The sequence below is a fragment of the Somniosus microcephalus genome, chromosome 4 (genome assembly GCF_052327205.1).
Source record: "Somniosus microcephalus isolate GS21.2 chromosome 4, FLI_Smic_1.0, whole genome shotgun sequence".
NCBI classification, from domain to species: Eukaryota; Metazoa; Chordata; class Chondrichthyes; order Squaliformes; family Somniosidae; genus Somniosus; species Somniosus microcephalus.
Window position 1 is genome coordinate 280134814 of NC_140990.1, and position 23737 is coordinate 280158550.

A 23737-nucleotide genomic window follows, 5' to 3' on the forward strand; every position below is an offset into this window, starting at 1 on the left:
GAAACTATTAGATTGTCATAAAAACCCATCTGGTTCACTAATGCCCTTTAGGGAAGAAAATCTGCTGTCCTTACCTGGTCTGGCCTGTATATGACTCCAGACTCCACAGCAATGTGGTTGACTCTTAATTGGCCTCTGAAATGGCCTAGCAAGCCACTCAGTTATAAAAAGCCGCTTCAAAACAAAATAAGAATGAAACTGGACGGACCACGTGGTACTGGCTATGGACACAATAATGGCACACCCAGCCCAGTCGATCCTGCAAAGTCCTCACCAACATCTGGGGACTTGTGCCAAAATTGGGAGATTTGTTCCACAGACTAGTTAAGCAACAGCCTGTTATAGTCATACTCACAGAATCATACTTTTCAGCCTAGGCGTGGCGGTACAGTGGTATACAGTGAGGAAGGAGTGGCCCTGGGAGTCCTCAGCATTGACTCTGGACCCCATGAAGTCTCATGGCTTCAGGTCAAGCATGGGCAAGGAAACCTCCTGCTGATTACCACCTACCGCCCTCCCTCAGCTGATGAATCAGTACTCCGCCATATTGAACACCACTTGGAAGAAGCACTGAGAGTAGTAAGGGCACAGAATGTACTCTGGGTAGAGGACTTCAATGTCCATCACCAAGAGTGGCTCGGTAGCACCACTACTGGCCGAGTCCTGAAGGACATAACTGCCAGTCTGGGCCTGCGACAGGTGGTGAGAGAACCAACATGAGGGAAAAACCTACTTGACCTCATTTTCACCAATCTACCTGTCCTAGAGGCATCTGTCCATGACAGTATTGGTAGCAGTGACCACCGCATCGTCATTGTGGCGACGAAGTCCCGTCTTCACACTGCTGACACCCTCCATCGTGTTGTGTGGCACGACCACCTTGCTAAATGGGATAGATTCAGAACAGATCTAGCAGCTCAAAACTGGGCATCCATGAGGCGCTGTGGGCCATCAGCAGCAGCAGAATTGTATTCCACCACAATCTGTAAACTCATGGCCTGGCATATCCCTCGCTCTACCATTACCATCAAGCCAGGGGACCAACCCTGGTTTAATAAGGAGTGTAGAAGAGCATGCCAGGAGCAGCACCAGGTGTACCTAAAAATGACATGCCAACCTGGGGAAGCTGCAACACAGGACTAGATGCATGCTAAAAAGCAGAAGCAGCATGCTATATACTGGGCTAAGTGATCCCACAATCAATGGATCAGATCAAAGTTCTGCAGTCCTGCCACATCCAGTCGTGAATGGTGGTAGACCATTAAGCAACTAACTGGAGGAGGAGGCTCCATGACTATCCCCATCCTCAATGATGGTGGAGCCCAGCACGTGAGTGCAAAAGACAAGGCTGAAGCATTTGCAACCATCTTCAGCCAGAAGTGCCGAGTGGATGATCCATATCGGCCTCCTCCTGAGGTCCCCACCATCACAGAAGCCAGTCTTCAGCCAATTCGATTCACTGCATGTGATATCAAGAAACGGCTCAGCGCACTGGATAAAGCAAAGGCTATGGGCCCCGACAACATCCCGGCTATCGGCTGAAGACTTGTGCTCCAGAACTAGCCGCGCCTCTAGCCAAGGTGTTCCAGTACAGCTACAACACTGGCATCTGTCCGACAATGTGGAAAACTGCCCAGGTATGCCCTGTCCACAAAAAGCAGGACAAATCCAATCCGGCCAATTACCTCCCCATCAGTCTACTCTCAATCATCAGCAAAGTGATGGAAGGTGTCATCGACAGTGCTATCAAGCGGCACTTACTCACCAATAACCTGCTCGCTGATGTCCAGTTTGGGTTCCGCCAAGAGAATTCGGCTCCTGACCTCATTACAGCCTTGGTCCAAACATGGACAAAGGAGCTGAATTCCAGAGGTGAGGTGAGAATAACTGCCCTTGACATCAAGACAGCATTTGACCGAGTGTGGCATGAAGGAGCCCTAGTAAAACTGAAGTCAATGGGAATTGGGGGGAAAACTCTCCACTGGCTGAAGTCACATCTAGCACAAAAGAAGATGGTTGTGGTGGTTGAAGGTCAATCATCACAGCCCCAGGACATCGCTGCAGGAGTTCCTCAGGGCAGTGTCCTAGGCCCAACCATCTTCAGCTGCTTCATCAATAACCTTCCCTCCAACATAAGGTCAGAAATGGCGATATTTGCTGATGACTGCACAGTGTTCAGCACCATTCACAACTCCTCAGATAGTGAAGCAGTCCATGCCCGCACGCAACAAGACCTGGACAATGTTCAGGCTTGGGCTGATAAGTGGCAGGTAAGATTCAGACCACAGAAGTGCCAGGCATTGACTATCTCCAACAAGCGAGAGTCTAACCACCTCCCCTTGATGTTCAATGGCATAACCATCGCCGAGTCCCCCACCATCAACATCCTGGGGGTCACCATTGACCAGAAACTTAACTGGACTAGCCACATAAATACTGTGGCAACAAGAGTAGGTCAGAGGCTAGGTATTCTGCAGCAAGTGTCTCACCTCCTGACTCCCCAAAGCCTTTCTACCATCGACTAGGCAAAAGTAAAGAGTGTGATGGAATACTCTCCACTTGCCTGGATGAGTGCAGCTCCAACAACACTCAAGAAGCTCAACACCATCCAGGACAAAGCAGCCCGCTTGATTGGCACCCCATCTACCACCTTAAACATTCACTCCCTCCAGCACCGGCGTACTGTGGCTGTAGTGTGTACCATCTACAAGATGCACTGCAGCAACTCGCCAAGGCTTCTTCGGCAGCACCTCCCAAACCCGCGACCTCTTCCACTTAGAAGGACAAGGGCAGCAGGCGCATAGGAACACCACCACCTCCAAGTTCTGCTCCAAGTCACACACCACCCTGACTTAGAAGTCTATTTAGCATCTAGTGTCCTGGCCACAACCATCCCTCCTGGAAACCAATTCCTGCTGGTGATCACCCTATGTTGATAAATACTGACTGTTGTCTGCTTTAAATTTGCTCTTCACAACCCTGTAGTTGTGCTCTCTTGCCCTGCTGCCCTGCCTTATTTAAAAGTATTGTTTTCAGTTTACTTTCTCTATTCCTTTAGATACATTGGGGATTATTATTATTATTCTATTATCCTGCCTGAAATCGGTTGGGATAAAGGCAAAGAATTTCAGAAAATTTAGGCAGTCAGGCCTACTGCTTAGGGGTCCCAGCGGATTTCCCAGTTCTCTGCCATGCGTACCATTGCCACCTAGGTCTGCCATGTTAAAGGTGGCAGTAGGCCCCAGGAAATGGTTGTAAAAACCCAAATGGAGCGAGAAGGCCTTCCCGTAGCATCCTGTCTCCCCAGACAGCCCCAGAGTCTAACCTGCTGAAGTCCTCCATCTGGGCCAAGAGATGTTCTTGTCTTCAGGGCTATTCTGCCCCTTTATGTTGCTTGCCGGATCTTTGAGTGCTGCAGTAGTGTCAACGATGCACCGGCAGACTCCCTTTTGACGGTGGGAATCCTACCATGCATGTCTAATGAGATCTGATCCAGGCTGCTGGAATTTTTGGAGACAATTTTTTGGTTGAGTTCTTGAGAGTGCAGAACTGTTAGAGGACTGACTTTTGACTCCTGCTGCATTTTTACTTCATTGGCTGCAGTAGTATTCAGAAATATGGGGATGTTGCTGGGATTGCCATTGAGGCTGGCACACCAGGGGGAACAACAGCAGTAGCACAGACCTGCGGAGGGTCAAAGAAGACGGCGAAGGAGGGAAGGGCACAGGAGGCCAGACAGGATATGGGTCTTCTGGAACAGAATGTCATTCCTGAAGATGACAGAGGAGCAGTGTATGAGGAGTCTCCGTTTCAGCAGGCAGGCAATCACATACTTATTTCGCCTGTTGCAGCAGAACTTGGAGCCGAACACCAAGGCACACACTGCACTGCCTATGGCTATAAAAGTAACTGGCTGTCAACTTCTACACCCATTCCAGGCTGTAGCAGCTGACATCATTAACATTAGTCATCTGCTGCCCATTCAGTCATGAGGCAGGTGACAGATGCCATTGTTGCAAGGAGACAACAATACCTTCCCCAAAGAGGCTGCCGATCAGGAACGGGTGCTTTCAGATTTGCCCACATTGCTGGATTTCCCCAGGTGCAGGGCATAATTGACTGCACACATGCTGCTCTGCATTCTTCCATTCAGAACCAGCCATATTTTTGATATGCCATCAATGACTCAAAGACAAGGATTCAACTGAAGGCTTTTAATCACTAAGAACATAGCAGCATAGCAGGTCTTCCCACATCGGGTTCGTCTGGTAGTGAATGACTCATACAGCTCCTGAGACCTTTATATGGCAAAAGACAGGGGCGTAGCCAATACACACAATAGGAACAAAAGGGGGCGGTTCACACAATACAAGCAGGTAAAATACAAGCAGGTAAAATACAAGCAGGTAAAACACATGGGCTGATGAAGGCATATTTCATCACATTCACCCCTTCTACAGATTTAGTCTGTCCGGGGGTGTGATAGTCCTCCCTGAACGTCGCAACAGTACCTCGGGTTCCGACCGGGAGTCCGTGGTGCCCTGCTGGGCATACCCATGTGCTGGGGGTGTTGCAGGTACTTCTGGGGGTGGTGAGGATACCTCTGGGGATGGTGGTGATGGGTCGTCGTCGTCGCTTCCTGCCGAGGCGAGGTCCTTTATGGACATGGTGTCTTCACGCCCGTCGGCGTGCTTGACGTACGCGTACTGTGGGTTTGCGTGGAGTAGGTGTACTGCCTCCATGAGGGGACCCATTTTGTGGCCCCTCACATGCTTCCGTAACAGGACTGTCCCTGGGGTGGAGAGCCACGAGGGTAGAGATACTCCTGAGCTTGATTTGTGGGGAAAAACAAACATCTTCTCGTGAGGAGTGGCGTTAGTAGCAGTACACAGTAGCGAACTTATCGAGTGGAGTACGTCTGGGAAGACCTCCTGCCAGTGGGAGGTGGGGAGGCCTTTAGACCTTAGTGCTAAGGTGACCGCCTTCCACACTGTCGCGTTCTCCCTCTCCACTTGCCCATTACCCCGGGGGTTATAACTAGTGGTCCGACTCGTGGCTATCCCCTTCGACAGCAGGTATTGGCGCAGTTCATCGCTCATGAATGACGCCCCCCTGTCAGTGTGGATGTAGTTAGGCATGCCGAACGTGCAAAACAGGTTGCCGAGGCACTTGATGACCGTGGCACTGGTCATATCTGGGCAGGGGTAGGCGAATGGGAAGCGGGAGTACTCGTCCACAATGTTGAGAAAGTACACATTGCGGTCAGTGGAGGGGAGTGGTCCCTTGAAATCTAAGCTCAGGCGCTCGAATGGCCATGTAGCTTTGATCAGGTGGGCTCGGTCGGGTCTGAAAAAACGGGGCTTGCATTCCGCACAGGTGCGGCAGTCCCTGGTCATAGACCGGACCTCCTCGATGGAATAGGGCAGGTTACGGGATTTTATAAAGTGGAATAGCCGGGTGACCCCCGGGTGGCAGAGGCCATTGTGGAGGCCCTGTAGCCTGTCCCCCTGGATGCTGGCACACATCCCTCGTGATAGAGCGTCGGGGGATTCGTTGAGGGCCCCCGGCCTATATACTATGTCGTACTCAAATGTGGAGAGTTCGATCCGCCACCTGAGAATTTTGTCGTTCTTGATCTTCCCCCTCTGTTTGTTGTTAAACATGAAGGCTACCGACCGCTGGTCGGTAAGCAGGGTGAAGCGTTTGCCGGCTAGGTAGTGCCGCACTGCCTCCACTATGGCCTGGGCCTCCTTCTCTACCGAGGAGTGCCTGATCTCGGGCCCTTGGAGGGTTCTTGAGAAAAAGGCTACGGGCCGCCCATCCTGGTTGAGGGTGGCTGCTAAAGCGAAGTCGGACGCATCGCTTTCGACCTGGAAAGGGATGTTTTCGTCCACTGCCCACAGCGCGGCCTTCTCAATGTCGTGTTTAATGCTGTTGAAGGCGGCGTGGGCCTCGGCTGTGAGCGGGAAGGACGTTGATTTCAGGAGGGGACGGGCCTTGTCGGAATAATTGTGGACCCATTGGGCGTAATAGGAGAAGAACCCCAGGCACCTTTTCAGGGCCTTGGGAGTGTTTGGTAGGGGTAGCTCCTGTAGGGGGCGCAATCGGTCGGGGTCCGGACCGATTTCCCCGTTTTCCACCACGCAGCCCAGGATACAGAGGCGCGTGGTGCTAAAGACACACTTATCCTCGTTGTAGGTGAGATTGAGTCTGAGGGCGGTTTTCAGAAATCTCGCGAGGTTCGAGTCATGGTCTTGCTGGTCGTGGCCGCAGATGGTGACGTTGTCTAGGTATGGGTAGGTGGCTGTTAACTGGTTCTCATCGACCATGCGGTCCATCTCCCGCTGGAAGACCGAGACCCCGTTTGTTACCCCAAAGGGGACTCTGAGGAAGTGGTAGAGACGTCCGTTCGCCTCGAAGGCGGTGTATGGACGGTCCTCCGGCCTAATGGGGAGCTGGTGGTATGCCGATTTTAGGTCGATGGTGGAAAACACCCGGTATTGCGCGATTTGGTTAACCATATCCGCTATGCGGGGCAGAGGGTAGGCGTCTAGCTGGGTGTATAGATTAACCGTCTGGCTATAATCTATCACCATCTGCTTTTCGCTACCCTTAACTACTACTACCTGGGCGCGCCACGGGCTGGTACTGCATTCGATGATACCCTCCCGCTTGAGTCTTTCTACTTCCGACGCAATGAACCGTCTATCCTCCCAGCTGTACCGCCTACTCTTGGTCGCTATGGGTCGACAGTTGGGTGCGAGGTTGGCGAACAGAGAGGGCGGCTTGACCTTCAGGGTAGCCAGACCGCACACTGTGAGGGGCGGCTGGGACCCACCGTAGGTAAGCGTGATACTTTGGTGGTGGCACTGGAAGTCCAGACCCAAGATCACGCTCACACAGAGATCTGGCATTATCAATAGTTTAAAATCTCTGTAATCATTGCCTTTTACCGACAACATAACCGCGCAGAAACCTGTAATTTTTGAGGTATGAGTCTTATCGGCCATGGCGATTTTGCCCTGTGTGGGGACTATCGTTAGAGAAAGTCGTTTTACCAGGCTAGGATGAATAAAGCTTTCGGTGCTCCCGCAGTCAATCAAGCATTTAACCTTGTTCCCGTTTACCTCTATGTCCATCATCGATTTAGACAACGGATGTGGCCTGGATTGATCCACTGTGATCGAGGCCACCAGTGGGTCCTGGAGGTCCGTGTAGTCGGGGCAAGATGGTGGACTCCATGAGGGTGGACAAGATGGCTTCCAAGATGGCCGCTCCCACGGCGCGCATGCGGCGGTGGTGGAGTTGGAGGCGGGGTTCCCTCTGCAGACTTTGCTGAAGTGTCCTTTCTTCCCGCATTTAAAACAGGTGGTGCCCTTCGCTGGGCACAGATGCCTGGAGTGTTTGTCCTGACCGCAGAAGTAGCATTTCGGGCCCCGATGCATCGCGGCAGTAGTGGGGCTCCTGGGTGGAGGCTGGGGCTCCGATGGTGCTGGGCTGGCCTGAGACCTGGGAGGTGAAGATGGCTTCCAAGATGGCTGCCCCCATGGCGCGCACGAGGCGGAGTGGGCCGCGTGGCCTGGGGAACAGGATTCAGAGTTCCTCTGGGCCATATCCAGCGATCGCGCTATATCTATAGCCTGTTTTAAGTCCAGTCCCTCCTTTTCAAACAGTTTCTGCCGAATATAATTTGAACTGAGGCCCGCAATAAGGGAGTCTCGAATCAGCTCCTCCGTGTACACGATGGCAGACATGGCCTTACAGTTACAGTCTCTGCCCAGTACTTTTAGGTTTAGTATAAAGTCCTCTAGTGACTCACCATGCCGCTGCGTGCGAGTAGTCAGAAGATGCCTGGCGTACACCACGTTTATTGGCCGCGCGTAGTGGGCCTTCAGGATGGTGCAGGCATCCTCGTAGCTGGTGGCATCTTGGATGAGAGGGGAGACCCGATGGCTCACCCAGTTTCGCAGGATTCCCAGTTTCATGTCTCCGGTAGCTGTTTCAGCTGCGGCTATGGCAGTGGATGAGGTTGCAATGAAAAATTCGAAGCATTGGAACCAGTGTCCGAACTGTGTGGCTGCGTCTGAGGCATGGGGGTCCAGATCCAAGTGCTCTGGTTTCAGGAGTCGATCCATCTTGGTGTTTTAGTGATTAAAATTGATATGCCATCAATGACTCAAAGACAAGGATTCAACTGAAGGCTTTTAATCACTAAGAACATAGCAGCATAGCAGGTCTTCCCACATCGGGTTCGTCTGGTAGTGAATGACTCATACAGCTCCTGAGACCTTTATATGGCAAAAGACAGGGGCGTAGCCAATACACACAATAGGAACAAAAGGGGGCGGTTCACACAATACAAGCAGGTAAAATACAAGCAGGTAAAATACAAGCAGGTAAAAGACATGGGCTGATGAAGGCATATTTCATCACAATTTTATAACTGGAAGGGGTTCCACTTCCTGAACATGCATCTGGTGTGTGACCACAGGAAGCAGATAATGCAGGTCGGTGCCGTTTCCTGGCACTAGTCATGATGCATCCATACTCATTCTCCCTGTCTTCCACCCAGTGGGTGCCAGCCTAGCTCCTTGGAGATATGAGGTATTCCCTCTACACTTAGCTCATGAACCCTTTCCACCACCTCCTCCCACTGCTGCCAAGCAGCTTGTCTGGAAACCTTTGTGCTGTCTGATGGGAAGAGGACGCCCCTCCTCCACCAATGCCTCTAAAGCAGTGTCCATGAGCCGAGGGGCCCCTTTCAGCTTCTTTTGTCTGCCATTGTGAGAAACCTTCAGTGACCCCGTTTAAGAGGTGCAGTCTGCCTTTAAGTAGCATCAGAGACGTGTAATTTCCTCGCTCCTTATTAGGCAAACTGCCAATCCATAGCACTGCCAATCAGTAGCATTAGTAGTGCTGGCAGCCCACCTATTTCATAATGATGAGAGCCCCTGACTAATTTTGTTTCCTAGTTGTGCCCACGTGATTGGGTGCATGCTACCTGCGCAGCACCAATTCTGGGCTCAAAAATGGGTCCAGATGAATTTCTACCCCATTCACTTTTATTTGGGTCATTGCTGCTTGGGATGGAAGCAGGGAGAAGATGTGTTTTGAAATTATTTTGATTACCTGGTTCAGAGAAGCTCAGTCATTTGTAATTTATAGAAGCATAGCTTACAGCTGAGCGTACTGAATCAGTGTCATGGTTTCTCAGCCATGAAATTAACTTTGTTAGATGACTAAAACTAATTAAAGACTCAGATTGAGATGTATGGATATAAAATGTATTTGCAGTATAAAAGTTAATAATGATGCTGATGCTTCCACGTCGAAGGCGAGTGATGAAAGCAGGAACAAATGCTACCACAGTAGTCATGTGATGCTACTCCACACTCGTATATAAAACTACATTCTAGTAACATACCTCTGTTTGCTTCCTCCCATTGTTAGCAACAGTTAACTGTAATCACATACCAAGGGTAGGTTATTTTAAAACACAAAGTTGGTTTGTTCAATTTTAATAATTGTCAATTGTTTAGAAACTATTTAGGATTAATTTCTGGAAGCTTTTTTAGAGCTAGCCTCAAGTTTTTTTATCCATCTCTGAGCCAGTTTTTATTATTTTTGAGTTCAGTTATTATGACTTGCATTGGCTGAAACGTTCTCTTATCGGATCTTTGACTTTGGTTGATACCAACTCTGAGATTCAAGACTTTATACACCTTATGGTTGATTCTTTCTGGTAACTGATTTTATTGGGACTCAACCTATACGTTAAGCTTGTGTGTTTCACTTTATTATATTAACTTAATCTGCTTGCTGGCATTCCATCAAAAAAATTGGGTTATTTCTTGGAATGAGACAGTATATACAATAGGGATAGTGAGGGACCATGTGACATGACATTGCACTGCCCCTGTTGTGTCTGTGTATAATAAGACACAGACTGCAGGAGAACGGTACAACAGGTGTTTACTCAACGTGGCTCACACAGGAACTGATCTGTACAGATTACTACTCAGTGCTATATACAGGTGTGGTCACTGCCAGTACTGCAGTATACATGAGCTGTAAATGATAGTTCCCCCCTTAAAGGCATTACAATTCCTCCCCTTTTAGATTAACAGTACCATAACACTCATTTAACAATTAAATATCAAACTAATTACAATTAACACTTTTAATATGCAACATTAGCTGAAAATAGTCTATTTATATATTCAGTCTTTGGGGAGGCTTCCTGATCCTTTCTGGATAGCGCCTTTCCCGAGTGTCTTGCTCTTGGTGCGGAGGCGATTCTGGCCCCCTGTAGGTTGGTTCATCAGCTTCCGATGCTACTGTTTCTGGGGTAGATGCGACCTGTACGCCGGGTTCATCACCAGGTACGTATGGGCGAGGCATGGGGTTGACTTGTTCCTGTGACTCTAGGATCTGGTCAGCATGGCGTCTCACGATGCTCTCCCCAACGTCCACTGTGTACATTAGTGGGCCCTGCCGTGTGCATATCGTTCCTGGCTGCCATTTTTCTGTTCGGTAGTCGCGGGCCAAGGCTGGTTGCCCTACATTAAAGCTCTTGTTGGCTTCTCATGGATGTGCTGGAATTGCTTACTCTCAACATCTCTTCGTACGTTTGGTCTGAGCAAATCCAGGCAAGATCTTAACCTTCGGTTAAAGAACATCATGGCTGGGGCCTGATTGGTGACTGCATGTGTCACATTCCGGTAGGCGAACAGGAAATTGTCCACCTTGTGCTGCAGCGGAATGTTGTCATTGTACATAGCCTTTATTGCCTTCTTAAAGGTTTGTACGAACCTCTCAGCCAATCCATTTGTGGCTGGATGATACGGGGCGGATGTGTAATGCCTTACCCCATTCTTTTTCAAGAACCTCCGGAACTCTTCGGACACAAACTGTGGTCCGTTGTCGGAGCAAATCTGTTCTGGCAAGCCATTCCTGGCAAAAATGGTCCGTAGGACTGCAATAGTTTTCTCCGTGGTGGTGGAGGACATTTTGATGACCTCAGGCCATTTCGAGTGCGCATCCACGGCTATTAAAAATATTGGGGCAGAAATTCCTCCCCAAACGCGTGAGTACGGAAGGGGTACTCACGCGTCTGGCCGGAGGAAATGCCGGTTTTCAGCATGCACAGCGCATGCGCTGAAAACCGGCATTTCCTCTCCTCTCACCCAAGAGTTGAAGAGGCTAGCGCGTGTGTCTTGGATTTCCTCTGTTTTGGGGGATTTGCGCATGTGTAAAGGCCTCCGGTCTTAACGCTTGTAAAAAGCACACGTAAGTATTTATTTTTACAGGTAAGTGGTGTTTTAGTGCAATTTAGAATTTTTTTTCCACAGGTTTATTATTTTAAAGAATCTACAATAAGGCAAGTTTAGTTTTAGACCCTTTTTATTAAAAATTTATTTTTTTCAACAAAAAAAAATTATTGTTTAAATTATTTTTTTAAGCTTATTTATACTTAATTTAATGATTGGGATTTTTTAAAAATTTTATTTAAAGTTTAAGTAGTGTTTTGGGGTGCAGTACTTCTCGTGAGTTTGGCAGTTCTTACTCTCAAACTTATGAATGAAGTTTCCCCTCCCCTGATTGGCTGAACAGTGCTCACCTGATCCCAGCCGGCACATCGCACTAACTACGCCGCTGGGTCAGGTTAGCACAGCGCGCCGACATCAGAACCTGGCCACTGAAAGGAAATCCACTGCGGGCCAGGTTTCAGATGTCGGCGCGCGGGGTGAGCGCACATCGGGGGCTTGCACGCGCGGCAAGCCCCCGACACCAAGTTCTGGGCCATTGAGTCCATGAATGGACCAGCAAAATCAATATGCACCCGTTGCCATGGAGATGAGGGCCACTCCCATGGGTGTAGAGGGGCCTGTGGTGGTGCATTTTGGACTTTCTGGCATCCTGAGCAGCTCTTGGTCAGGTCCTCGATTTGTTTATCGATTCCCGGCCACCACACATAAGCCCTGGCTAGGCTTTTCATTTTTACCCCTCCCAGATGACCCTCATGAAGCTCATTGAGCACTCTATCCCTTAATTTGGGTGGAATTTCCACTCGGGATCCACACATCAAGGTCCCCCAGCACACTGACAGCTGTTCTCTCCTTGTCGAGAATGCTGGCAACAGTGGTTCGCCATGTGCTGGCCATCCCTTCACCGTCAAATCATATACCCGAGACAGTGTCGGGTCATTTCGGGTTTCCTTTTCGATACAAGCGTTAGTTACCGGTAGGTATTCAACTATAGTCGAATGGAATATTTCGACAGGATCCACTGCTGGTGCTTCCTCCGCAGTAGGCAGTGGCAGGCGTGATAGCCCATCAGCATTTCCATGCTGTTTCGTGCCCTTATATTCAATCTCATAGTGGTGCGCCCCTAGAAAAAGTGACCATCTTTGTAGTCGTTGCGCAGTCATCACCGGAACGCCCTTCTTCGGATTAAAAATGGAGACAAGAGGCTGGTGATCAGTCAGTGAAGTAAGATATTAAAAATTGGATTTAATAAGGTAAAACAAACCAGGATTCATCTGTAACACCAATATACAAAATGGAGGGAATAGGTTAATTCGTGCTCTGAGTTGAACAATAGAAGTCTGTAAAAATTGTATAAACCCAGATAAGGTTTAAACAGAACTAAGGGTTAACTGCTGAGAGATTAAAACTGTCAAAACAACCCCTTAGAAAGAGGGAGAGATATATGGGTTCAGCCACACGAGTCGACACCTATGCACTTAAGGGTCTGTTAGTGTGAAGCTCAACAGGGTTCTATTCTTTAAACTAACTAAAGTGTTTTTGCTCTGTAGAAATAACTCAAGAGACAGAAAGTCTGCGGATTGCCCGCTTTGGAAAGATCTACTATCTTAGAGAAATACTTAAAAAGACCAAGCCATCTGACAACAGCAAATGGACGATTGTAAAGTAATAAAGTTGAGGCCCAGGGTCATGAGAAAGTAACGGGACCAACTGATAACGAAATGTGAGATTTGTAAGCGACTGGAAGAATGGAATGTCACGGTTTTATAATTACAATTTAACTATAACTCTGTATATGCTAATAAGCTTATCCCTGCCTCTAGGGCAGGGCCTTAATTTTTGTATAACTGTGTGAACCTCAAGAGATTCGGTGGAGTCGGAGCCTTGTGTTGGGACGCAAGAGCCACAGCTCCCCAGGCCTGAATAAACCGTTTTTACTTCAATTATTGGGTCTGTCTTTCTTACAACAAGCCAGTGTTGTCGACTTTGTATATCACTTAGTCCACACTTTGGGGGCTTACATCAGTCAGCAAGGTGAATTTCTGCCCGTGCAGATAGTGATTGAACTTTTTCACTCCCCACACTAGGCTGAGGGCCTCCCTGTCAATCTGGGCGTAGTTACGCTCGGCTGAGGTTAGTGGTCGTGACGCAAAGGCTATTGGCCTCTCTGAGCCGTCCAAGAATTTTTGCAACAGCACCGCTCCAATGCCGTAGGGTGACGCATCACATGCCAACCGAATTGGTAATGCCGGGTTGTAATGGGCCAATACCTCTTTCGATGTGATTAGTGTTTTGCTCTTCTGGAAAGCTCGTCTACATTCGTCACTCCACTTCCATGGCACCCCAGTTTGCAGTAGGGTGTTCAGTGGGTGTAGTATTGTAGACAAATTTGGCAAGAACTTATGGTAGTAGTTTACCAGCCCGAGGAACGACCTCAGTTGTGACACATTTTCCGGTGCTGGGGCCTTGACTACTGCCTCAATCTTCTCTGGGGACTTATGTAACCCCTCTTTATCGATAACGTGGCCACAATACGAGATCTGTTTTCGAAAAAACTCGCATTTGGAGCGGTTAGCTCGGAGCCCATATTCCTGCAATCTAGTGAGCACCTGCTCCAGGTTGGCAAGGTGATCACTGTCATTTTTGCCCGTGACCAGGATGTCGTCCAAATAACACTGGGTCCCTGGGATCCCTTGCAGGACTTGTTCCATTGCCCTCTGCCAAATAACCGGAGCTGATGCTACCCCGAATACCAGCCGGTTGTATTGGTAGAGACCTTTATGGGTGTTGATTGTGAGGTATTTTTTTGATGCTTCTTCTACCTCCATTTGCAGATACGCATGGGCCAGATCAATCTTAGTGAAGCGTTTCCCTCCAGATAGCGAGGCGAAAATATCTTCAATCCGCGGAAGTGGATTTTGTACGGTGTGAAGGACTGGGTTCACTGTTACCTTAAAGTCCCCACAGATGCAAACCTTCCTTGGTTCCCCAGGCGTGCTGCTCAATGACTTTTTCATCACAGGGACGATGGGTGTAGCCCACTTGCTCCAGTCTACCTTGGACAGTACACCTAAACGTTCCAGACTCTCCAGCTCTGCTTTGACGGCTGGGCGGATCGCATAAGGTACCGGTCTGGCCTTAAAAAATGTTGGGCTTGCGTTTTCTTCAATTTTAATCGTCGCTGTCATGCCTTTTAGTGTTCCGAGTCCTTGCTGGAACACTTCTTTCGCGTCAGTTAGGATCTTTGACAGTCGCCCAGGTGTGACGTCATCATCCTTTTTGTCAGCCACAGTCAGTGCCTGTATGGAATGCCAATCCAGTTGTATTTTCCGGATCCATTCACGTCCCAGTAATGGTGGTCCTCCATCTTGCAATACATACAGGTCTAGTTTTGGTGTTTCTTTACCGTTATATATAACGGTCACCCTTATTTTTCCTTTGGGGTAGACTGTTTGCCCCGTGTACGTCTTCAAAATAATTTTTGTGTCTCTCAAGGGTATGTGTGAGAATAGCCGCTCGTAGTCCCGTCGGTTTATGACTGTTAGGGCTGATTCTGTGTCCAATTCCATCTTTACCTGGACTCCTGCTATCTTGAGAGTGACCCAAATGGTTCGGTGATCCTCCGTTGTGATCACATTATGTAGTTTCAGACAACTCAGTTCCCTGCTTTCGGAGTCGTTATCACTCTTTTGCTCGTCTGAACTATTCTCCGTCATCTTATGTACCTTCTTGTACTTTCCTTTGGTAGGTTTCTTATTGCTGGTTTTCTTTCCCGACCTGCAGACTCGTGCTATGTGTCCTACTTTTCCACACTGTCTGCACACTTTGTCTTTGAACCAGCAATCATTCTGGTCGTGTGTTGTTCTGCCGCAGCGATAGCACTTCTCTGTTCCATATGACATTTCGTTTGTGTAAAGTCTGTGGGTTGTTTAGTTAATTAATACACAGACTCCAAGAGTAACTTAAAACAGGACTTTACTATTCGAAGGTCGGGGCGAATCTGCCCAATAAATCCTGACACAACACTTATATACTGGTGTGGTCACCGTCGGTATTACAGTATACAGAAGCCAACAAAGTAGTGCAACACCTAAAGTAGTTCTCTTAAAGGTGGACGGTTACATACAATAGTTCTCTTAAAGGTAGATGGGTACATACACTACAATCCTCCCTTTTTAGCTTACAACATACTTATTCCCCATTAAACATAACATATAATCAACTTCATGTAAAACAATTCACAGATATAGTCTCTGCGGGAAACAGTTCACAGATTCAGTCTCTGCGGGAACAGTTCACAGATTCAGTCTCTGGTCTTGACTCGGTCCGAACAACATCTCTGTGGTGTAGCCGGTTCACATTTCGAGCGTGACTCATCCAATAGTCTTTTCCTTGGCTTAACAGCTTGAACTTCCGTCCTGCTGAACCAGCAGTGCTGACTTTTACAAACAGCTGGACTGCCTTGGTAATTTTTCCTACTTTCCAACTGATTTGGCCCCCTTCGTAGGGCCCACGTGCATGATCTGATAGAAGTGATAATGATTTAGATGGTTATCGTCTTCTGCTTTGTCTTTTTCTTTTCTGCTTCTTGGAGACTCTCGGGGCTCCCTTATCCGCTGCCAGCTGTAGCGCCACCATCTCCCTATGTTCCTTAGACTTTAAGTGCTTCATCCTGATTTCTGCACTTTGGGAGTTTTCATCACAAGCTGGGCAGACCAAGTCATCGTAATATTCCGTGTCACTCAACAGGTCATGGTAATATTCGGTGTCGTCCTGAGCTAGTCTAGCGAGAGGGCCTGCTACTTCTTCCTTACCCAACTGGACGTTAGCCAACTGTTGTTCCCTCCCTAGACATCTTTCCTGAAGAGACTTCTTCATGCGTTCATATTCATCCCGCTCTTCCTGGGTTTCTTGCCAATCCTTCACTAATGACCTCATTGGTGATTCCAATACTTCCCCTTCCATCGGGGATTGATTGATCGGGCTATTCAATCCTTCTACTGGAGCAGCTGTTTCAACATTCTGTAGTTCACATTGACGTGATTCAGCGTACTTTCAGCAGCCCCATAAAATCTGTGTTGCAACCTCAACTATTCCCCAAACTTTTGAGAGCTCCAAACCCCTTCCCTTTGAAGATTGAAGCTCGTGTTCAAATGGTTCCCATTGCAGAGTCTTGTCTCTCAACATATGAAGGAGTTGGCTGACCGTTAACTCTTCCACGGGGACCCTGTGGATCAGAGTCTTCTCCATTTCATCCACCTTTTCCTCCAATGCTTTCACTTTTTTTCCTCTTGTACTTTGGCTTTAAGCGCTCGGAGAAGTTGCGCCTTGATGCTCTCTAGCTCATGTTCAGGGGCCATTCTTACAGTCTCTGTGTTTCTTACAGTTGCCTTTTCTTTCACTGAAAGAATTCCCAGTTGAATCTGTTCTTCAAGTTGTTGAACCTCGGTCATTGCCGCCTCATATTTGTCTTGGGTTTCCTTCAATATTTTTATGAGTTCTTGGACATCTTGACTTTCATGTTCTGCCATGTCTTTCACCTCTAATTTCTCATCTATGGATGGAACTTCTACCGATGAGTCTGTCTTGGCCTTGAGCTCATTAAGAATTTCCTGCAGCCTTTGGACTTCTTGTTCATGTTCAACCTTTAGTTGCTCATATGCTTCCACTGAAACTAGCTTTTCGGAGGTTGCCGAGTTAACCCCCTCCAGGATTGTAGCCTGGGCCTGTTCATACTGTTCCTTCAACTTCTCAAACTCTGCTTGTAAGGAGTCGTAGAGAAGAACTGGAATAAAATCCTGGCTTCCTGAAGATTCCTCTTCATTTGCTTCTTTCTGCAAATATTCTAACTCCTGAACATCATAAGGGAGATGTGATCAGTGATTGGTCACGATGGCTCTATGGTCGCTCTCTGCTTGAGCTAGCTGCTTCTGTTGTCTTTCCAGATTCTCCCATTCGGTGTCATAGAACTTTTTCATTGTTTTCATCTCTTGTACGAGACGCTAACTCAATTGTTCTAATTGTTGTTGTGATTTGAAATAAAGTTGAGTCCGAGCTCGGTGTTCTCCCGTCATGGATATGTCCTTAAACCGAACAGACTCAGAATTCTCTGTCAAACTATGTTATCGTTGTTCGGTGGAGATCTGTTCTGAAACTTTGTTCTTCTCTGAAGCATAAGCCTTTCTGCATGCCTTCGTTTTTCCAACCTTAGTCGGCAAGTCCATTTTAGCCTTGTCTTTCACATTTGGGTTGGTCTTATCGTCATCCGATTCAGAATCTGAGCTGATTGTCTGCACCGAGTCCTCACTCGTTATGGCTTTTAGATAGTGCCATTCCATGTCTATTTTCTTGATCCACTCCCGTCCTAGAAGTGGTGGTCCTCCCTCAGGTAGTACGTATAAGTTCATTCTTGGGTGTTCTTTACCCCTATCTCTCACCTTGACTCTTATCTTTCCCATGGGGTATACTTTATGCCCCGTGTATGTCTGCAATACGAACTTGGTATCCCTTAAGGGTATATGTGAGAATAGCTGGTGGTAATCCCTTCGATTTATGACTGATAGAGCTGATCCAGTGTCCAACTCCATTTTCACTTGGATTCCAGCTATTTTTAGCATGACCCAGATAGTTTGTAGGTCAGCTTCCTTACTCACATTGTGAATTCTCAGACTGCCCAGCTCCTGGCCGTTTGGGTCTGAGTCCGAATTCTGTTTGTCTGAACTCTTCTCAGCCACCTTGTGTACCTTGTTGTACTTTTCCTGTGATGGCTTCCTTTGGTTGTTGGTCTTCTTCCCTGACCGGCATACCTTAGCTATGTGACCCAGTTTGCCACATTTCCTACATTCCTGGTTCTTAAACCAGCATTGGTTCTGGTCGTGTATTGTCTTCCCACAACGATAGCATTTTGTTGTTGTCGAGGTAATTTGATCCACACTGAGTGCCGCTGTCTTTAGCTGCATTTCCGCAGTTCCCTTCGCTGCGGCTTCGTGCGATGCTGCAATAAGGACAGCCCTGTCAAGTGTAAGGTCGTTCTCTTCGAGTAGTCGCTTTTGCGTTCCTTCCTTTGCCAATCCGCACACGAACTTGTCTCGCAATGCCTCTGTCAGATTCCCTCCAAACTGGCAGTATTTCGCTAGTCTACGCAGTTCGACCAAGTATTCTGCGTTGCTTTCGTCTTTCCGTTGCGTTCTCGCATAGAATTTGAATCGTTCCGCCAACATCAACGGTGTGGGGTTCAAGTGATCCTTCAGAACAGTCACAATATCATCGAAAGTCTGATCCGCCGGTTTAGCTGGTGCTAGTAGATGCTTCAAGAGCCCGTATGTCTTCGCGCCCATCGAGTTTAGCAAGGTTATAGCTTTGTCATCTTCTTCTATTTTATTGGCCTCACAATAGATCTCAATGCGTTCCACATACGTGGCCCAGTCTTCTACCTCGGAATTAAAATCGTTGATGTTACCACGCTTAGGCATCTTCCTCTCTTCCTGATAACACCACGAATTATTTCTTTAAATTTTCTTTTATTTATTTATTTATTTATTTTTTCCAAGATGGCGGTTCCCGCGAAAATGGCGGTTTCCCGCGCTTATCTTCTCTCCCCGCCCACTTCAATGGCGGTTTCCCGCTTCTGTCTTCTTCCCCGCCTAATGGCGGCTTCCCGCGTTTCTTCCCTAGCGGGAGGGGTACACTTTCCCCACGGGCGACGGCCGCTGGCTTTCAGGTTCACAGCCTGCGCGTCGGCTTCAGTGCTTTCCCTTTTCTCGGCAGGGCAACCGGCGCTGGGTACACCCCGTTGACGGCGAACAGTTTCAGCCGCTGGGCTGGCTCTCGCTCAGTTCCCCTTGCTCGGGCTCTGTCTCTCTCCCGCTCGCTCGGCTCTACCGGCGCTGGGTACACCCCGTTGACGGAGAACAGTTTCAGCCGCTGGACTGGCTCTCGCTCAGTCTCCCTTGCTCGGGCTCTGTCTCTCTCCCGCTCGCTCGGCTGTACCGGTGCTGGGTACACCCCGTTGACGGAGAACAGTTTCAGCCGCTGGACTGGCTCTCGCTCAGTCTCCCTTGGTCGGCTCTGCCTCTCCCGCTCGCTCGGCTCCCAATCACGCCTCCCAGCCCTCTCGCAGTCCGGTGCTTCCCTCCCCGGCTGCGGCTGAGTTTATCTCTTCCCGCGCCTACGTTCCCGGTCGCAGCGCTTTGTGGCTTCGGTCGCTGCCCGGCCTTTTTCGCCGGTCGCGGTCTAGCTGTCTCACGACGCCGTTGCGTCCCCCAGCCTGTCTGTACCGCGGCTTCCTTGCTCCACGCTGCCCCAGTCTCAGCGCCTCTGGACCCGACTTCTGTCCGGCTCCTTTCCCCCTCGACCGTGGTCGAGTGCACCGCCCTTATCCTCCGGTTATTCTTTTTACTTTCCCTTACTCACAGTCACCGTGGCCGCCTTGCTTCTCGTGCTGATCGGCTCACTCCTCACCATGGCAGAAGGGACAGTCAGTGCCTGTTGCTGATGGAAGTCTTTGTCTCTGAATTCTTCCTCCTTTCCAGCTCTGCAGACTCGAGTTTTCTCCCAGCAGAATGACGAGGGCGGTTGCCTCTTCTCGACGCTCGTTAACTGCTTCGGAAGTATTGTTGCCGCAGGGTACGATCGGACTCGTCGCCACTGTAAAGTCTGTGGGTTGTTTAGTTAATTAATACACAGACTCCAAGAGTAACTTAAAACAGGACCTTACTATTCGAAGGTCGGGGCGAATCTGCCCAATAAATCCTGACACAACACTTATATACTGGTGTGGTCACCGTCGGTATTACAGTATACAGAAGCCAACAAAGTAGTGCAACACCTAAAGTAGTTCTCTTAAAGGTGGACGGTTACATACAATAGTTCTCTTAAAGGTAGACGGGTACATACACTACAGTTTGTGCCATATTCTTGCAGTCTCTGTTGTATCTCTGCAGCGCCCCGTGCTGCTGCTTCATATGATACCGCAATGCTGAAAGCCTTTTCCAGCGTAAGGTCCTTTTCAGATAAAAGCTGTTTTTGGGTTCCTTCACTTTGAAGCCCACACACAAACTTGTCCCTTAAGGTATCTGCCAGTCCCGCTCCAAACTGGCAGTGTTTCGATAGTTTGCGCAGTTCTGTTAAATAATCAGCATTGCTTTCATCCTTATGCTGGTTCCGTTTGTGAAACTTGAATCTTTCTGCTAGCAGCAGCGGTGTGGGGTTTAAATGTTCCTGTAGTATCATTACTATGTCTTCAAAACTCTTTTCCATTGGCTTCGTTGGGGTTACTAGATTTTGTAATAAACCATACGTCTTTGCACCCATTAAATTTAACAATACCGACGCTTTCTTGTCATCTGACACCTCATTTGCCTTGCAGTACACCTCTATTCGTTCGACATATGTAGTCCAATCTTTGACTTCATTGTCAAATGCAGTGATACTGCCACTCTTCGGCATTTTGGGTGTGGTTTAAAATGGCGTCTCCCAATGGCTTAAAATGGCGTCTCCCGCGCTTTCCTTCCTCCCCCGCTGCTGCCAATGCCACTCCCGGTGGTTCTCGTGGCAATGGCGGCGCCCTGTAGGTTTCGCGCGCTTCTCCTGCGCTGCTGCCAACGCCGCTCTTGGCGGTCCTCGTGGCAATGGCGGTGCCTCGCGAGTTTCTGCGCGTCTCTCTCTCCCTCTCTCTGACGCTGCTCGGCCCCTGAACACCGGCTGCGCCCTATGCGCTCTGCCCTCTCTCTCTCTCCCCCGTCGACGCTGCTCGGCCCTTTGCTGTGCCGCTCGGTTGGGCTCTAGCCCGCCGCTGTCCGGGAAGGGTCTGCGCACTACCTGTTGCCAGCCCGTTTCGCTGGACCACCTTGACTGGAAAGCCAAGCCTGGCTCTCGACAGCCTCCCCCGCAATTTTCAAGTCTCTGCTGGATGACTGGGCGGTTGCCCGTGGTCGACGCCCGAGTCTCTGGCCTTGACCTCCAATCCACTGATCTCCAGGAACTAATCCCCGGGAGGTGATGCAGAGTTGCAGGTTGGTTCGAACTTGCCTTGTCGCCAATGTTGTGTCTGTGTATAATAAGACGCAGACTGCAGGAGAACGGTACAACAGGTGTTTACTCAATGTGGCTCACACAGGAACTGATCTGTACAGATTACTATTCAGTGCTATATACAGGTGTGGTCACTGCCGGTACTGCAGTATACATGAGCTGTAAAAGATAGTTCCCCCCTTAAAGGTATATACATTACAGCCCCTGTGATTTCTTTTGTTTGAATTTGTATGTGGAAGTTGAGGTTTATTTAGAGAATGGTAAAGGCCATTCTTATCATAGATAAAATAACATTCCAGATGTTTTAATAAGAGTATTGCTCCAATACAGATTGAAAGAATACAGAACCCTGTTTTGTGGACTTGCCATTTACGTCATAAAGAGATGGATAAAACAATTATAAAGACTGATAACGATATCGCTATCCTGTACCATAGAGTTCCAGATTATTTCTGCAACCTTGTCTGTAGAATTGGATTTCAGGAAATGTATTCACAAGACCATGGTAAGTATTTTTCATTGTCATAAAATACTTAATAAAATCTATTAATATAGTCCTCTCGTACTGTAATAATCTTTCACTAAATACCTGTTCCAAAATTAAATTTTGTTTAAACAGTCTGTCCAGTTATGAGTTTTTGGAAGGGGGTTTATTTTCTACTGTTCCATTTTCCTGGTCTCCCCATGATCAAGGGGGCAGAGAGGCTGTTTCCCTGAATGTTTCTTTATAATGATCCATTAGAAGGTCTGTGAGAGCAGCTAGTCCTGTCCTGCTAGAAGCACAATTTCAATTGAAGAGTGATATGGGTCAAAGTTGTGGATGCAATCCTTACCTGATTGGTCTATCCTTTGGGTGGAAAGAATACATCGGAAAGTAAACAGCCCTGTGATGGGAATGAAAACTAATTTTCAATTAATTTATATCTTTTTTTAATTTTATAGAGAAGGAATATGGTGGTGGGATGTACTTCAGGAGTGACGTGAAACATCTGATGAAAGGAATCACTAATGTTGGGGAAATAATTCACATCTTTGAAGCTGAAGTTTTTACTGGCAACTGTAGCAAAGAATCCTCATCAGATATTTTTTCTCAAGGCGGCAGTTGTGATTATATTGAATACAGTGATAACACTGTGGATAATGTACATCCATCCAAAACTTACGTTGTTTTTAACAGTGCTCAAGCTTTCCAAGGTATCTTATTGCAAGCAGAAGGGTGATAAGCATGTGAATTTCCTGTTAAATCTGGTAATTGAAAAATCATACAGTGCCGTACCTGTCAATTTCAGCTTTAACTAGCATAAACTGGTTATACATTAACATCTGTGGCTGTCAATCTGTGCATTACAATTCCTCCAATGTGGGGGCAAGGGGCACAGAGCATTGTAAGCATACATCAGGAGTGATGGTTCCTGATCCTATTTAAAATGGTTGCCTAAATTCTCAGCTGCAAACTCAAGTGGGAAGACCCGAGTGTGCAATAGTTTTTATCAAATCTAGAATTCCTGCCCTAAGTACATAACAGAGAATCTGCTCCCAGAACAAAACAATAGCTGCAGGTGGTAGTCAGGACCTGCATCAGCAGGAGAGCATGAGTCTCCAGGAGTTGGGGTGGCAATGAGGAGTGGCTCTGGTGGTTCATGCCCGAGGAATCAGGACAGAATGGCAGCAAGGTGTGCCTCCATATAAATAATTGTTGGCAGTGAATTACAGTGAAAAATGTTCTCAGGATGTGGGTGATGCTGGCAAGGCTGCATTTATTGCCCATTCCTAAGTTTCTCTGAGAAGGTGGTGGTGGGCCTTTTCCTCAAACCGCTCCAGTCCTTGTGGTGACGGTGCACCCAGAATGGTGTTAGGTAGGGAATTGCAGGATATCGACCCAGCAATGATGAAGGAACGGCAATATATGTTCAAGTCAGGATTGCATGTGATTTGAAGGGAAACTTGAAGGCGATGGTGCTCTCATGACATTTCTGCTCTTTATCCTTTTTGGTAATAAGGGTCAAAGGGGAGGGAGGTTATATTTAAGTAAACTTTGTGAATTGCTACAGTGCATCATGTAGATCATACATACTGCAGCCACAATATGTTGGTAATGGAGGGGCTGGCTACTGAACCTAGGAGACATTGCACTGATCAAGTGAACTACACTGTCCAGAATGGTGTTGAGATTCTTGAGTGTTGTTGCAGCTGCACCCATCCAAGTGAGTGGTATGTCTTCTATCATACTCCTGGCCTGGGCATTGTAGATGGTGGAGATTTTGGGGGGTCAGGAGCAATGTTCCCTCTTTTTTTGGGTGCATGGTCTCTTTAAGGGGCTGCGCGATCCGTGCAAAACTTTACATTGAAAAGCCAGTCCCGCACTCCGCAGGACCAGCAGAGAGGTGTGCGGCCACACAGCTTAGAGGGAACGTTGGTCAGGTGGTGAGCAACTCATC

General features: G+C 48.1%; 1 protein-coding gene across 1 annotated transcript in view; it reads left to right on the plus strand.

The window, feature by feature from the left end:
• Window positions 1-22519, plus strand: part of parp9 (poly(ADP-ribose) polymerase family member 9) — a 79225-nt gene extending 56706 nt beyond the window's left edge. Inside the window, 2 exon segments of the mRNA XM_085984228.1 lie at window positions 21630-21804; window positions 22242-22519. Coding sequence (XP_085840354.1) covers window positions 21630-21804; window positions 22242-22519 — 453 coding nt within the window.
• Window positions 22520-23737: the final 1218 nt, after the last annotated feature.